The 18,156-nt window shown below is 36.1% G+C and overlaps 1 protein-coding gene across 1 annotated transcript in view; it reads right to left on the bottom strand.

Moving 5' to 3' along the window:
• Positions 1 to 18,156, bottom strand: part of LOC145263224 (von Willebrand factor A domain-containing protein 8-like) — a 207,061-nt gene that overhangs the window by 127,083 nt on the left and 61,822 nt on the right. The window contains exons 14-17 of the mRNA XM_080120309.1: positions 14,349 to 14,509; positions 7,329 to 7,442; positions 5,759 to 5,927; positions 1,837 to 1,908 (exon numbers count right to left, since the gene is read on the bottom strand). Coding sequence (XP_079976435.1) covers positions 1,837 to 1,908; positions 5,759 to 5,927; positions 7,329 to 7,442; positions 14,349 to 14,509 — 516 coding nt within the window. The remainder of the gene's footprint in view (positions 1 to 1,836; positions 1,909 to 5,758; positions 5,928 to 7,328; positions 7,443 to 14,348; positions 14,510 to 18,156) is intronic.

Genomic DNA, 18,156 nt, shown 5'->3' on the forward strand with positions numbered 1-18,156 from the left:
GTTTTAAAAAAACAAGAGTTTTTACTTTTGAAACAACTCTCATTTGTATATCTATATATCTATAAAAGTGAACATGTCTGTATCTGTGAAAGTGTCTGTGTACATTTCCCTACGCAATAACTCTGTCTACAGACTCGAAATTTGATATACAGGGTATTGAGATTTGGGAAAATCTTTGTAATCCGTTTTCGGCCAGAAATTTGGCTGTTAAGGGGTCAAAGTTCAATGATTTGACCTTTGAGAACTCTACTAAACTCCTCTGACAATTTTGGGTATAAACAATTGGAATTTTAGATATAGGTTCCTTGGGCATAATAGGGGTTAAAGTTTTAAAAAATTTGACCCCTGCGGTCTCTACCAAATTACTCAGACAATTTCTGGTCTAAACATTTGAAATTTTACATAAAGGGTATTCAGAGATAGGGCAAGCTTTTTAATCGGTTTGGGTCGAAAATTTGAGTTACCAATATATAAATGTATGTATGTTTGCATGTCTGCCTAAAACTTTCGTCAGAGGCGACGGATTTTCACAAGATCAGTATCATTTTGAAGCTCAACCTTTCAGACGACAAATACCAAAAATTGGCTAAAAACATTAATTTCTTCACTCTCAACTGGGCACTTTTCTACAGGGAGTGGTCGCTTTTTTCACCGATATTTTCGAAAGTTATCCCCTCTTTTTGATTGTCTAGCCTTAATTTAAACCTACGTCACTTCTGGTTTGGCTATGGTCGTAACAGCAAAGACGTCATGTTTTTTCCCGTTCTTTTCCTCCTTCACGGTACGAGCCTGCCTTCCTACTACCACTTTTTTTCTTTTGCTTAACACACACCTCCAAACACCCAGGCAATGCCGGGCACCATTAATAGTAATGAATAAATGACAAAATTTTAAAGTCCAAAGTTCATGATGTTGAACATCATATAATTTTTTTCGGGTTGTATTACTGTACACATAGATTCGAAAAAGTTGTCAAAAAACAAATATATAACAAATAAATGTTATCAAAGGCAAGATAAGTTACTTTTCTGCCAAACTGGATATATTTTTTGTGTTTTTATTCATTGTAACATATTTATTCAGCTCGAAAAACAAACAGTGTTTACCGATGTATTGGAAAATTCAAGATGGCGTCTCACACCCTCTTTAACACCATAAGTTTGGGAAAAGGTGTTATAAATAAAAAACTATACAAAATACTATTAAAAACCTGCCGAATATATGTCAACCTATGTCACGGTAACATATATTGAGCGAGTTTTTAAAAGTATTTCATCCGTTTTTTTTATTTATAACACCTTTTCCCAAACTTACCGTGTTAAAGAGAGAATCAGACGCCATCTTGAATGTTCCAATACATCGGTAAACACTGAATAAACGAGCTGAATAAACATGTTACATTGAATAAAAACACGAAAAATATATCTAATTTGGTAGAAAAGTAACTTATCTTGCCTTTGATAACATTTATTTGTTATATATTTGTTTTTTGACAACTTTTTCGAATCTATGTGTACAGTAATACAAACCCTTTTTTTCTTTAATTCAGTTGACTTATACAATTCTTGACAGTATCTGTTTCATAGCACAAAATCAATCACTTAATTATTATATCAATCAGTGAATCTATTATGCCCTTAACTCATCAGAAGAAATAGCAACAATCAATCCGTCAAAAAGAAACATATATATATATACATATATATATATATATATATATATAAATTTACATTTATAAATTACTATATATATATATATATATATATATATATATATATATATATATAAATATGCTAGCAAAATATTAAATGAGTATGATTGTGCAGCTATACATACGGTAGGATCCGAAGAAGCACGCAGTTTCTGAACAATATTCAGAAGTCTCGTCATGTCTGGGCAATCTGGAACCTGTCAACATAAACGGAATCATCAACGGACAAAACTTAAAACGTGAGAATTTTGTTAAAAATAAATTTCCAATATCAAAATGTAAAACCATTCCAATAATAGCTTTGGTTAAACGTTGTAAAAACGTAAAAAAGATTTATCGAATAGAAAAGAATATGCAGATATAAAATGGACTTTTTTCATTAGCACCCAATTAAATAAATCTATTTTCTATCTATTGTTTTCTAATATTCCATTAGTAGAAGTCCATGTTGAGTTGCAACAACTTGTGAGTTGACATGTCAACTACTAAGTGTTCGTATTCTGCCGTGCAGCTCCAATGGACTTCAACCAGTTTTGCTCTCCTTAAACATACATAAATCGTAGTCACGTGTGTGATGTTTAGCAGATAGGTTATCTCCCTTTTATTAAGGTAATGTTTACAAACGGAGATTACAATATGGTACTTTTATTGGCCTTTTGGTCAAGATCAAAGTGTAGTATCTGTTCTTCAGATGCTGCACTTCTATTTCTTGTTCTCTTTCGGTGGAGGAGAAATCCTTCACGACTGAGACAATTTTTATTTTTGTACCTTTTCTCCACGTTAAAAAACGACCCTGGTGTCTAACTCTGTCCCGTGGGGAGGCATAGTAAATAGGTACAATATGGTCAAGTCATGTGATAACATATTGCAAGGCTTGGAAAAGAAGTTAGTTGTATATTGTGTAAAAGAACCTACATTATATTTGGGGAATGCAGTTTTAACAAAACCCGATATCCAGTTTAACTCTTTTGTCTCATGGCAAATCAATCTCTCCATGTCTTACGGCTTTTCGATGTTCTTCTAAAGAAGAGATTGAAAAGTCAAGTATGGCTGACCATATCCGAAGGGAAAAGGGAAACCATCTGCCATTATGGGATGAAGTAAAAATTATACGCAGAGAAAGACGGTGGAGAGCAAGGCAACTCAAAGAAACAACAAATACTAAGTAGACTTAGTATAGAATTTAACATAATATGGGAATCATTAATTATAAAGAATAGATCAAATATATCTATATATATAAAAGCGAAAATGTATGTATGTATGTATGTCTGTCTGTTCGCTTTTTCTGTATGTCTACAAAAGGCTTCTTTCAGAGAAGCGGTCGGTCGATTCACAACTTTTTAAAACTTTTTATATCACATATAAATCGTAATATCTCACAGTTAACAACGAAGCTTGCCTGTCTATTTAATTTGCTCGATTTTGGGAAGATAAATATTCAATATTTGTCGCTCGCCACATGTGGGTTATTAGTCTTTGTCCTATAACATCTTGGGGGGTAAAAAAAAAGCGTTCAGCAGTAAATGAATACTATCCCGCAGTCAAACTTGACCTCATTAACTCATTAAAACGGGCACCTGCCAAATCCAAGTAATTAAATAAATTCTAATATGTTTCCGTTAGCATCTCGCGGTGGAGCAATGGTTAACGTCGCACATTTTTTTTTTTCACACTTTAATTTACAACTTTGCCGCAACGGTTCGGGTTCGATCCTCATACTTACTTTTTTTTTTTTACCCCCCCCCCCCCCCCCGGAGTTTCCACACACACCTCCAAACACCCGGGCAACGCCAGGTACCCCTCGCTAGTATATGTATAAAAGTGAAATTGTCTTTGTATGTGTGTGTGTGTACATTCCCTATCAAACTACTCTGTCAATTTTCAGTCTGTAGACTGTAGACTCAAGATTTGACATAAGGGGTATTGAGATTTGGGAAAATCTTTTTAATCGGTTTTTGGCCAGAAATTTGGCTGTCAAGGAGTTCAATGATTTGACCTTTAAAAACTCTACCAAACTCTTCTGCCAATTTTGGTCTAAACACTTGAAGTTTTAGATGTAGGTTGCTTGGTCATGGATCAAACTTTTTAATTTGATTTGAGCCCAAAACAATAAATGTTAAGGAGTCAAAATTGGGGTCAAAGTTTTAAAAAATTTGACCTCTCAGTCCATTTTTGGTCTAAACATTTGAAATTTTACATAAAGTGTATTTAGACATACGGCAACCTTTTTAATCAGTTTTTGGACGAAAAGTTGGTTGCCAAGAGGTGAAAGTATAAAAGATTTGACCTTTGCGGTCTCTAGCAAACTATTCAGCCAATTTTGGGTCTAAACATTTGAAATTTATATAAAGTATATTTGGATATGCAGTAATCTTTTTAATCAGTTTTTGGGCGAAAATTTGGCTGCCAAAATGTCAAAGTTGAAAGAGTTGACCTTTGCAGATTCTACCAAACTCCTCTGCCAATTTTGGGTCTTGTTTTGTAGAGAAAAATTGTTTTGCTTTTGACGTTGTAGAACATGTTTACAGGTGTGTGTGCGAAGGTCAAGGTAAACCATTTTTTTTTGTTTTTTCGCAGTCAGTTGGGGTCCGTATTCCATAAGTCATCCAATGATAGCAAAAGTAAATTATCCAATTGCAAATATTAATGAACATATTTTTAAAAAAGTATCCTTTTTTTTTTATCTTTTTATTAAATCACTTTCATCTATTAATTTCGACATATTATTGTATATAGAGTAGATTGGTTGGTTGCTTTTGTTTTACGGCATATCAACCCTTTTCAGGTTATTTAATGCCAAATCCAAAGATTTTGAAGAAAACTTTTAATAGAACATATTTGTTTGTTTTCAAGTCGGTTTCTATTTAACCCATAGTTGGGACCCTAACAGGTACTACCACTCCGGGTCAGAGTGGACCTGGGAGCAATGGCAATTAAAGGGTGGCTCCACACTCCCCAAAGCCCACAAGCTGGGGCCTCACCACTGGATATAGTTAACGGTCATATCCAGGACCTTTATACAGTAGAAGCCCGGGATACAGTGGCCCCGGGATACGTTTTTTCAGGTTACGATGTGGAATACAATGTTTTTCTGGCCCCTGGTTACAGTATTTGCCTCGCCCTACAATGTTATTTATAATGTTATTTGATTATATACATGTGTATTATATACTGTACCGAATTTTGTGACTAATTTTTAATATGTACTGTATAAAATTAAGAATAATAAAATATCGCGGGGTTTTATTGTATATAGAAAAATAGGACAATCAAAATTATAAATGTATAACATAAAACAATATAAACTCTTTAAAAAGATGGTGGTCTAGTAATAAAAGTCATGGTTTAACGACTTCGAATCCAATTTTGTTCCACAAAAATCACTTTTACTTCGGATGTTGGCAACCTTCATGTGGTCCCTCGTGTAAGTACCTGATGTCTTTCTAGAAATTATCAGGGAAACCAACAATAGAATCTTTCGATCCATATGATGATGATGATGATGATGATGATGAACTCTTTAAAAATAAAATAAAATACATATACGATACGTTTGAAAACCAAATCACAACGCAATATTGAAATCAGTTAGTGAACTCACACCCCTGACATTAATCTCACGTTGCCAACACATCGTTCCAGCATTTCAAAACTGAGAAACAACATACGCAACTTTACTAACTGATTTTTCTTTTCTTCAACTTAACAACATGGCAAGAAAAATTTTTTAAAAATGTACAAAATTCTGAGGATGGAGTTTGACTCTGAAATATATAAATCATAAAGTTTAAACAAATAAATATTTGTTTATTTTCAATAATATTGCATTGTGATTTGGCTTTCAAACGTATCTTATGCATATTTTTATTTTATTCAAATTAAATCAATGCTTCTAGCACGGAACTCACACACCTTTAAAACATCTTTAAAAAATATTTATGCAAATTAGGCACACAATAGTCAGGTTAGGGTTATTTAATTTAGATTATTACATATATGCAGTATTTCAAAAAAGTTATGTTGGCATATAGAAATGTTACTTACCAGAGTTTTTAATACTTGTTCTTCTTCCGCCAGCGAGAGAAGGCGGACATTATGATAGAGGAACATGGTCAAGATTTCCGGGGTAAGCCACTGCTGTTTGCTGCTGCCAATCACGGGGGGTTCTGCCACGGCAACAATCCGGAAAGAAGGATGAATTGGAAAAATCTTGCTGGAAAAAAAAAAAAATCTTTATTACTTTTTTGTGTTACAAATGAGTCACCAATTATCAAGACTAAAAGCCACTCAAAGATAAGGCGTTGATGAGATGGATAGATTATTAGTTGAATGATGAAAAATATAAGTGTTGCGGAATGTTTTTGAAGACAATGCAAGAGAGCTATATGCTCAGTTTGTTAAATCCAAAGTAGCTGAGCAGCGGCTTGGTTGCCACCAGTTTTGGCAAATAGCAAACAGGATCCTGAACAGATGTGTGCGTTCTATCCAAACTATCATCAATGGACCTGAGGTCATCTCATCAGCATCTGACAAGGCCAAACTATTTGCCAAGAACTTTGCAGCTAATCCTACCCTATCCAATCTATTGATTATATTCATGCAGATATTCTACATGATTTATGCTTGTGTAATATGTGTAAAATGTTTATAGTAAACGCATACCTCTTTCCAAATATATTTATGTATGTGTATATATTTTTGTTTAAAAACTTTTGCCTACCAAACTCCTCTGTCAGTTTTTGATCTACAGACATGAAACTTAATATATAGGATATTCAAACCCATCTGAAACTTTATATTTGGGTTTTAGCTGGGGAAAATCAGTGCAAAAGTGTGAAAATTAAAAAATAAAATTTACCAGATGGAGATCGAATGACAGCATTACGAACATGTATGCGTAACGTAATATCTATTGGTTCATGTTTTAATTTTTAGCCTTGCAGCAAATATTTCTTCACAGCTCAGGCATTAATAGCAAAGGAAAAAGTGAATCCTAAGCTAAACGTTTTGGTTTCCATTCTCGGTGGTGGCGCACGAGTCATTTTTTTTTTTTAACTTTTTAAATCATTACTATATATTGGGTTCAATCTATATATCTAGAAAAGTGAAAGTGTCTGTCTGTCTGTCTGTGTATGTGTGTGTATGTGTGTGTACATTTCCCTACGCAATAACTCTGTCAATTTTAAGTCTACAGACTCGAAATTTGAGAAAATCAATGTGATCGGTTTTCGGCCAGAAATTTAGTGATGAAGCGGTCAAAGTTCAACGTTTTTACCTTTGAGAACTCTACCAAACTCCTCCGACAATTTTCGGCCTGAGCACTTGAAATTTTAGATATAGGTTCATTGGACATGGATCTAATTTAATAAGTTGATTTGAGCCTAAAACAATAAATTTTAAGGGGTCATAATAGGGATCAAAGTTAAAAAAATTGACCTTTTTTTTTTGTTTTTTTGCTCAGCATACACCTCCAAACACCCGGGCGACGCCGGGCACCCATGTTAGTATAATAATAAATATAAAATCTGCATTAATCAAAAAATCATATTTAAGCGTATTTTACGACCGGGCAATGCTGGGCGGCCTCCACATAATAACATAAGCATAAACTTACCTTTCTTTCATGTCTTCGTCCGTTTTACCTGTGCTCTTCTTTACCGCTTCGTATCGATCTTGACGTAAAAGTCGTGTCCCATCATACAACTGTAATTCACGATCATGGATCAATCTGGATAATAAAAAGAACAAATAATTATTCTTTTTTTTTTATTTACAAGGGAGTCATCACTTATCAAGACCCCAAGGCCACTCAAGGATAAGGTAGCGTAGTAATTGTTAATGATGTTGTAAATTGGGTAGAATTTGCATTATTTAAGCAGACGGCTCAGCAAGAACTTGTTTACATTGGACTTGTAGTCGGTCAAGAAGCAGGCCAGTGGAACAGTGTTCCACAGGCAGGTAGTTCTAGGAAAGAAACTTTGTTCATGGAATTGGTGTTTAAATTTAGATGCAGATAGAGAGTGGGGAAAATTGTTGATAGTGGTTATAGCTAGTCGAGTGTTTTCTTTGTGAAAGTCCCCCAACGTGGGAACCATAGATTGGAGCTCAGATGAGTACTTGCCCGATTACAGAGTTTTCCAAGACCACGGAATTCTTAACGGAATTTGATGTTTTTTTTGTTTTTATTCCTTAAAAATATTTATAAACCAAATTAAATTCCTAATTTTTTTTTTTAGATGAGGATTAATAATTCGTATGATTTAGATTATTCGGACTACTGTTCTCAAGTGTCACCTTCATAATGTTTCGGTCACTGTAACTCTCAACCTTCTTTAGATTTACATGATTTGAACGTGTATCAGTCGCTCTCGACACTCACACTAATCACATCATAAGATTCTCGCCGTTACTTACATGAACAAATGTTTTCTTTGTTTGAAAAATTTAACCTCTTCCGACTAGACAATTACGTCATCTTTGACGTTTGAAATGAGGTCAATGTTTGCTATTGTCCGTTATTTTAAACTCCATAATGTTTGTTATTGTCTATCCAATTAAATTCCAAATGTTTATTTATTTGCTCCCAAAAGTGCTTAAGCTTAGGTGTGTAACTTGCATATTTATCTAGTTAACCTACTCGATTCTCCTCACCTTAGGGTCCCAATATTTTACAGTTAAAAAAGGAAGCCTAGACGTTCGGGTTTACGTTGGAAATACTTTTAAGTTGTTTTTTTCTATTTATTTCTATTCATGATGAGATTGGAAAGATTTTTGATAAAGATCAGTAGAATTGTCAAGAGTAGGGAATGGAGAGAAAGAAAGGGAAAGAGGGAGAAAGTAAAGATATTTTGTTGCTGTAGTCTTGAAAGGGAGGTCATAATTAAGACAAACAGTGATATAGTTAACTTTAGGTGTACCTTGTCAAATGGGGAAATCTGCACAGTATTTCGAACCTTCATTTAAAATAAAAGAGTAGCATTCTCTCATTCCATCATCCATGACATACATTTTTTTGTTTTTTTTTTACACAGTGATCACCACTTATCAAGGCCGGAAAGCCACTCAGGGATAAGGGTTATTGCAAGTACAGTACGTTAGTGTGGAAATTTGATGAAGGGTTTACTTAAGGGGGTGGTTCATTAGGAATTTGTTGACTTTAGACTTGAAGACATCCAAGTTGTAGTCTGGTGGGAAGCAGGCAGACGGAACAGAGTTCCACAGGCGTGCAGTTCTAAGAAAGAAGCTTTGTTCATGGAATCCACGTTTTGATTTAGGCACAGATAAAGAGTGAGGGAAATTTTTCACAGTGGATTCAGCTAGATGGGTGTTTTTCGTGAAAGATTGGCGAGGGTGGACCAGAGATTGGAGTTCAGATGAGCACCTGCCATGGAAATAACGATAAAACAAGGATAGGCTTGCAACGTCTCTTCTGTGGGAGAGAGGTTGCAGGGTAGAGAAAAGAGCCTCCCCCACTAAGCCACAAAGTCTATTTTGTACTCTGTCAAGGGAGGATAGGCTGTTTTTAGCAGCTCCTGCCCAGATATGGCAACAGTATTCCATCCTTGGACGTACTTGGCTTTTATATAGATAGAGAATTGCATCAGTAGTGAAATATCTTTTGGAGCGGTAGAAGGATCCCACCATCTTTCCAGCGACCTTGGCAACAGACTTGATGTACGTGTTCCATTTCAGATCAGGAGTAAAGGTCAAACCCAGAAGCTTGTCAAAACACGGGGCCTCACCCAAACGAGAGCCATCCATCACAATTGATGCCAAATGGGGATCAGAGTGTTGATGATGTAAGGATAGGAGTTTGGTTTTGGATGTATTAAAGGTAACCAGCCACGTCTTCTCCCACTGAACCACGCGCCCGAGATCAGAGGAGAGAGAATCAGAGAGAACTTTGTCATTTACAGCCTTTGATGTGTTGCCGTAGATGGTCGTGTCATCAGCATAGATGTCAACGAATGATTTAAGTATGTGTTTAGGGAGGTCATTGATGTAGATCAGGAAGAGAGTTGGGCCCAGGATTGACCCCTGAGGGACTCCAGCATTTATATTGCAGGCCTCCGATTTTTGTCCATCTACCACTACTCTTATGAGCCTATCGGAGAGAAATGATTTAATGATTGAGAAAACATTTCCAGTTATACCGTAGCTGGAAATCTTGTGAAGTAGACCCTTATGCCATACCTTGTCGAAGGCCTTGTATATATCAAGAGCAATTGCCCTAGAAAGGAAGCCTTTGTCAAGAGATTCACTAATCCTGTGGGATATAACCGTTAGCACATCTGCAGAGCGGAAACCATACTGTGTGTCACTAAGAAGGTTGTTCCTGCTGAGGTGGTTGACTATTTCTCTATTTAATATTGATTCCAGCAACTTACTCATAACACAGAGGAGACTTATTGGTCTGTACTGAGAGGGAGATGACTTATCACCTGAATTCTTAAATACAGGGCAAACTGATGAGGTCTTCCAGGGACATACATAATTTACAATTGTATTTTTAATCACAAAGACCCATGGCATAGTGGATAAGGTATTTGGTAAAATTCAGTTGTAAGTGATATTTTCTGTTAAGTGAAGGTTCAATCCTTAGTGTAGACTAGCCAGGGTGCTCGACGTTGCCCGGGTGTTTGGAGGTGTATGTTGAGCAAAAAAAAAAAAGTGGTAGCAGGCAAGCAGGCTTGAACCTGTACTACGAAGGAGGAAAAGAATGTGGAAAAATAAAAAACATGACATGTTTGCTGCTGCGCCCGTTGCCAAACCGGAAGTGACGAATGTTTAAATTAAGGTTTGTCAATCGAAAAGAGGGGATGACTTTCAAAAATATTGGCAAAAAAACTGACCCCTCCCTGTAGAAAAGTGCCCAGTTGAGGGTCAAGAAATTAATGTTTTTAGCCAAATTTTTTATATTTGCCATACGAAGGGTTGAGCTTGAAAACGATACTGATCTTGTGAAAATCCATCGCCTCTATTGAAAGTTTTAAGCAGACATACATACGTAGATTTAAACAGACAGGTGAGATTTATATTATACACTAGCGGGGGGGGGGGGGGTTACCGGCAGGCATTGCCCGGGTGTTTGGAGGTGTGTGTGTTGGGGTTGAGGGGTAGATCAAAACAACTCTGTTTAAAAAAAAAAAACGTTGGCCGGGTGTTTGGAGGTGTAAAAGAAAAAAGGTAGGCTTGAACCCGAAGCCTTGATGCAAAGGTGGAAACGAAATGGTAGAGGAAGTGAAAGCTGTGTTAAAAGGCAAAACGTATGTCTCACAAAGGATTTTTTCGCCGCGATTCTCGAGGGGGTTACTATGTCTTAAAACTTTTTATATACCGTCTAAACCATAATATCGAGGATTCGCGAACGCACGTCTTGTCTAGATTTATTTACATCGACTTTTATAAAAAATCGCGCTATTTTGCCATGTCACCTGTTTGTTCGACTTTTAAATATAAATAAAGTGAAACTAATTGAAATGTTGCGTGTTCTCGGCTTTCACGTCGGAACATTCAGAAAGCAATCAGCTTTTTATCAATGTGGAGTTTCTCCTTATATCAGACAATTGCTATTCAATTTGGACAATCCCCTTTAAATGAGGAGCTGGTTTCCCCTCCCCATCATCTTGGGGAAGCGAAAACTGTCTCGCATTGAAACAAAGTAAACAAACCCCAAAAAGCTGTCCCGCAGTAAATAAAATACTGCCACGTCATCGTAGCGCTCCTGTGATGACCTGTCAATCAAATCTCTTTGACTCACTTTATAACCTTTAACATGGTAACCAATTTCTCTCACTCGTGGCCGAGATGGTTAAGTAGTTGGCTTTTGTTTTCACCTCCGCGTCAAGGCTTCGGAGTTCAATCCTACCTTTCTACTAAAATTTTTTTTTTTTTTTAACACACACACACACCTCCAAGCACCCGGGCAATGCCATGTACCCCCCACTAGTCATTTATAAAGTGAAATTAACAGGTGTTTGAAAGTTAAGTCATGTGATGTTTGACCTTGACGCGATTTGCGCTGCAAGCCAGTTTCTGTTTCCCCATCATTCGCTTTTTTTATGCTGAAAAGCGAAAGGAACACGTGGCGATTGAAAAATCTGGAAAAAGTAGCGCGTGAAAGTCGGGCAAATTAAATACACACACGACCCCGTTTGTAACTCATACATATTATCATTTAGACAGCATATAAAAAGTTTTAAGAAGGAGCGAGCCGACCAAGAAGCCCGGCGAAAAAAGCCTTTTGTGGACATACAGAAAAAGTGCACACACATACATACATACATACATACATACATATACACATTTTTTCTTTTATATATATAGATGACACTCAAAATATTAGGTTGGTGCAAAAATAATGTTTTTTGGACCTTAATTTTCTAATTTAAAAAGCTTCAAAACGATACTGATCTCGTGAAAATCCCTCGCCTTTATCGAAAGTTTTAGGCAGACATACATACATACATACATACATACATTTAAACAGACAGGTGAGATTATTTTTTGCACCAACCTAATATAATCTTTTTTTTAAATCGAAATCACTCCAGACAAGCCATTTGGTATAAGGAGCTAAAAAATATCACTTCAAGATTAAAAACTTGCTAACATTAAATGTTAGAGGGAATATATTCTGACCCCAAAAACAGCAATTCTTCCCTCTTTATCAGAAACATTGCTCCTGGAATGTGAGGACTAACGGACAAAATAAGGGAAACAAGAGTTGCAAATTACTTAAGACCTCTACCCAGTCATGGTTGATAGAATTGATGCCAGATGGAGATCCGAGCGTTGGTGATGTAAAGATAGAAGCTTGGTTTTAGATACATTAAAATAACCAGTTTGACGCATTAAATCACTGAAGTTAAATGATATTCAGCCTGTTCAATGTTAGAGTGTTAACCATTGTTGTTTACATCCTGGAAGATAACACGTCTTATGGTCCATCAATCTATGCTGTTAAAAAAAAAAACAACTAATTGATTTGAAGAACTTAGTCGATTGCAGAATATTGAAAATAATTTAAAGAAAGCATTTTGTAATTAGCTAGTGAGAATGACCTCAGTGCTGGCTCTCACTAACCCTAACCCTGGAAGCCCCACAATACATGCAATAGAAGATATTGTAACCACGAATAAAGTGAGCAGTAAAAAATTCCTTTTGTGTTTTTCAAGTCTTCAATTGAAAGTGAAAACTGATTCTAGGATGATCGAATAAGTGTTTGACACATCAGTTCCATTAGATCACCAAAGTTAAGTGATATTCATCCTGGTCAGTACTAAATGGGTAACCCATTTATGGAATACCAGGTGCTGTATGCAAGAGGCTCTTTCTTTTTGTGTTTTCTGAGTTTTTTTTTTTTTTTTTTTTTTTATTCAATTTTCACCCCAAACAAGGCACAGTGCCACTTTGAAGCAGGGGGCTACTATTAGGGAATTAATTAGCGGGGTCATTATGAAGGGAGAAGAGTAGAAAGATGTTTGTTAACATTACACTTGAACTTCTGCATATCATTGCAGTTGGGAAAGCAGAATCCCAGAAGGGAGTTCCAAAGACCCGCAGTTCTGGGGAAGAAACTATTGGAGTAAAAGGCTTTCTTGCACCTAGGGATCTCCACTGTAAAGGGATGAGACTTAGTAGCTTGTCGGGTTTGTCGGGAGTAGTTACGTCGGGGAGGTACAAGTGTTTGCAGTTCGTCAGAGCATTCACCATTAAAGTATTTGTAGAACAGGCAGAGGGATGCAACATCTCGTCGATGGGACAGAGGTTGAAGCCTAGATGACAGTTCAGGACCTATCAGGTTGGTGACTCTTTTTTGAACCCTGTCCAGGAGCGAGAGACAAGCAGCAGATGCACCAGCCCAGATGTGACAACAGTACTACATACATGGGCGAATGGTTGCCTTATAGAGGTATAGGATACTGGCAGGCGTAAGTAGTTTTCTAGCACGGTAGAGGGAGCCAACCTTCCTTGCAGCAGCCTTGGCAATGCTCTCAATGTATCTATTCCAGTTCATATTCCCTGTAAACGTTAGGCCGAGGAGTTTAAAAGAAGTACTTTCAGGCAATGTGTTCTTGGCCATTGCTATTGGTGGTAGAGAAGGTTTCTTGTAGTTATTGAAGGAAACAAGCTTAGTCTTAGCAGCATTGAATGAGACCAACCATTTTTGTCCCCATTCCACTACGGATTGGAGGTCATCCTCTAGTGTTTCTGCCATTTTCTTGGATATGTGTTCATTTGTTTTCCCCTCATATCTGTTATAGAGAGTGGTGTCATCGGCAAATATACCCATCTCCGAAACAATATTATCAGGGAGGTCGTTTATGAATATCAGGAACAATAGAGGTCCAAGGATAGACCCCTGAGGCACTCCCGCATTTATGTCATATTGTTTGGATGTACGTCCGTCGAGGACAACTTTGATTTTTCTATTACTTAAATTGTAAGCCAGCCAATGAGGGAAAACTGCTTCCAGAAATGCTAGAAGAATTCTCCAACAAAGGACGTGCTTCCTTTTAGCAAATACGATAACAATCTGCTAATCCATCTTACCCCCATATCTCATGCAGCACACCCAGTTCCATTATACCTTTCAGACACATCTTGTATACTAAACTAATGAAAGCCTAACCTGTGAAGTACAGAAAAAGAGCCATGATTGATCCGATGGACTCCGTCTAGAACTGCCAAATTCCCATTTAAGGCCGCACTGACGAGAGGGGAAGGCATCCAGGATGTGTCACCATTTGGGTGGGTCATTCGTTGCTGAAGCAAATCTCGTGAGGTCATATCCTAAAAAAAAAACAAAAATCAACAAAGGATTTGGTTATGAAACAAACAAAAAAAAAACACACACAAAAAAAAAAATACTCCATGAATGATCAGTTGAATTGAGAACCAAATTTTTCCATGCATTTCTGCCAATTAGAAAAATGTTTACACATTTTGCCAATCAAATCGGGAAGAGAATGTGATGCAGAAAATAATTTATATTTAATTTAATTTATTTAAAATTTAACAAAAAATAACAAAAGCTAAGTTATTATAGGGTGACCTTTCCCTACAGAAAAAAATAAACCAGCATTCATGGGATCATTTATAAATCTATATATAGAAAAGCGAAAATATGTGTATGTATGTTCGCTTTTTGTGTATGTCCAAGAAAGGCTTTTTTCCAAGAAGCGCTCGGTCGGCTCACAACTTCTTAAAACTTTTTATATCACATATAAATCATAATATCTCTGATTTAACAATGGAGCTCGCCTGTCTATTTAATTTGCTCGACTTCAGGAAGATAAATATTCAACAGTTTTCACTCGCCACGTGGGGATTAGGCTTTTTCCTATAATAAAAGCGACACTAATTCTAGCGGTATTTTTCCGGTTGCCATCGCCGGAAATGTCCGAAAGCAATCAGCTTTGATCAATGTGGAAATATTTTCAGACAATTGCTATTCAAATTGGAAAAGGGGACCTGGTCCCCCCCCCCAACATCTTGGGAAAATAAAAATAAAAACCCCGCAGTCAAAGTTGATCTCATTAAAACATTAAAACATGCACCTGCAAATTCTAAGTAATTAAATAAATTCAAACGTGTTTCCGTTAGTATGTCGTGGTGGCCTAATGATTAACGTTGCACTTTGTTTTTTTTTCACACTTCAATTTCCAACTTTGCCTCAGGGGTTCGAGTTCGATCCTCATACTCACCTACCAAAACTTTTTTTTTAATTTTAACCCCCACCCCAGAGTTTTGATTTACCTCCAAACATCCCGGTAACGCCAGGTACTCGCCGCTAGTCATTAATAAAATTCACACTTTTTTCTACAATCCAACCATATTTGGCAGAAATAAACTACCTATATACCTAACAAGAGAATTGATTATTAAAATATTTAAAATATTTTAGGCAAGTTTTTTTGTTTTTTTTTCCATTTCGCTGGCACCAGCGAAATGGAAAAACTGTCATTGTCTGGTCATTGGCTTATAATAATTATAAATAATTTTTTATTTTATTTTTTGCGTTGAACGTAAGTGAAAAATATAAATCAAAATAAGTTTCTCAAATTTTTGGATAAAGTAAGTAAAAGTGAAAACATTTAGAAGATTGCCAAATTAAAAAAAATTACATCTGAGGTTAAATTAGTCAAGTCTCGATTGTTAGATTCGACACACTGCTGCCAAAATTCCTTAGTCCAAAAACTCAACTCTCTGCTATTACTCTCTCAACTTCAAAAGCACTTCTGCTGATCGAACTCACTTCTTCAAAATCCAACTCCAAAATGAACGCCCTCTCTGAAAAATCAGGCTGCTTTTATCTTCAATCAGGAGCATCTCATTTGCATATCAGATGGTAACATTGCATTCATATAAAGAGCTAAGGCAGTCATTCTTATTTCTTTTTTCTTCATTCATTTTTGGTCCACCTAGATTTGTATAAGTTGCACAAGGCAGGTTTGTAACGACTTCTTAAACATTTCAGATCACAATATCTATATTTAAAAGTACTCCTTAAAAAGAAGAATCAAATTCAGGTAATTGTACTGTAACCAAAAAAAAATAAATAAATAAATGTTACCAAAGGCAAGATACCTTACTCTTCTACTTACCTAGATAAGTTTGTATTTTAGCTTAAAGCTTTTTTTATTTTTTTTATTTCAAAACAAACCTAGTGTTCAATCTGCAAAGTTAGAACAAAAATATGGCTGCCCATAAGCCTTGCATGAGGATCCTTGATAACTGCTCAAAATTAAAAATTAGACAATATAACTGACATATAAAATCAACAGTAGGTTCTTTGATATGACAGGGGCACGTTCGAAATGAATGTTTCTGTTAAAAGCACAATTGAAGCATGATATTTGACTTTTGTATTTTAAACTTTAATTCAAGCTGTTATTTATAAAAAAATAATTTTATAAAATCAACTGTAGGTTCTCTACAGGTCAACGTAAGCTACAATGTATTGTGGATTAAGTCACTGCAGGGAGGTATGTGAAGCTTTCTCCGGGTGCACCGCGATGGGTTCCCAATTAGAGCAGGCAATCGATCAATTTGATTGAAAAATGGGTGATTTCACCGATTAAGATGCGAATAAAAATATGGGAGTGTCGAAACATTCGTTGATCATCATTCAATCCCAGGCAATGTCGGGTCTCCATGCTAGTTATTTTTTTTTTAACTTTAAATATAAAAATACTATTTTCCACATTCCTCTAAAGTTGCTTAGTACTTGCTTTTGAGATAAATAATAAAAAAAAAATATACAAATTAATCACAAACAAAAACAACTCTAGAAGAAAACAAAGCATTTGCTTTGCTCCAATTAAAATGGGAAATATTCAACATAATCAGATCCTTCTTAGGCAACAGAAAAATTTGATGCTTGTACGTTTAAACAATATAATATAAATGCCGGTGTGCCACAGGAGTCAATCCTTAGACTTTTATTATTCCTGATATTCATAAATTACCTCCCTGATAAAATTGTCTAAATTTGTATTTACTGATGACACTACGCTCTGACAGACTCAAGGGGGAAAACGAATGATAATGGCTGAAACCTACGAGAATAACTTCCAGTCTGTAGTAGAATAAAGACGTAAATGGATGGCAACATTAAATACTACTAAGACTAAGCTTCTTTCCTTTAATAATTACAAGAAACCTTCTCAACCACTGGTAGCCATGACTAATAACACCCTATTGGAGAGCTCATCATTCAAATACCTTGGCTTAACATTCACAGGGAACATGAATTGGAACAAATACATTGAGGACATTGCCAAGGCTGCTGCAAAGAAGGTGATCTCCCTCTATCATGCTAAACTACTCATACCTGACAATATCCTGTATCTCTACACAGCCATCATTTGCTCATGCATACAGTATTGTTGCCACATTTAGGCTGATGAATCTGCCGCTAGTATCTCCTTCTTAGATAAGGCACTAAAAAAAAAGTTCCCAACACTATGCTGTCAACCAAGTGTTGCAATATTTTTTACTAATAATGGGGGTATGGTCCCTCAGAGTTGGGAGATTCTATCTATAAACGCTGCTGCTGGGAACTGATGAATCAAATTAATTCACATTCTGCTATGAACCAATCAGAAACCAGAATTACTCCATAAAAATTAAACCTTGTTTAGCAATGTCGCACATATTTTTTTCATGTCAATACGGGAAGGATCTTTTGCTTTTTGGCTGCAAAATTATAAAGTCCGGAACCTGTACAGAACAGCTGTCCACTGAGAATTCGTCATCTTCAGGACTTGTATAGAATAACTACCCGTCGGAAACTTTTCAGAAACTAAACACGGCTTATAACTCAACCCCTGTCCCATCGTCACAATGTTGCATCACTGCACCTGTTTTACAAGTACATTTTTTTTTTTTTACATAGGAGTCACGACCTATCAAGGCCTGGAGGCCACTCGAGGATA

This window comes from Euprymna scolopes, chromosome 38, assembly GCF_053919585.1.
Source record: "Euprymna scolopes isolate OS-2025 chromosome 38, ASM5391958v1, whole genome shotgun sequence".
NCBI lineage: Eukaryota > Metazoa > Mollusca > Cephalopoda > Sepiida > Sepiolidae > Euprymna > Euprymna scolopes.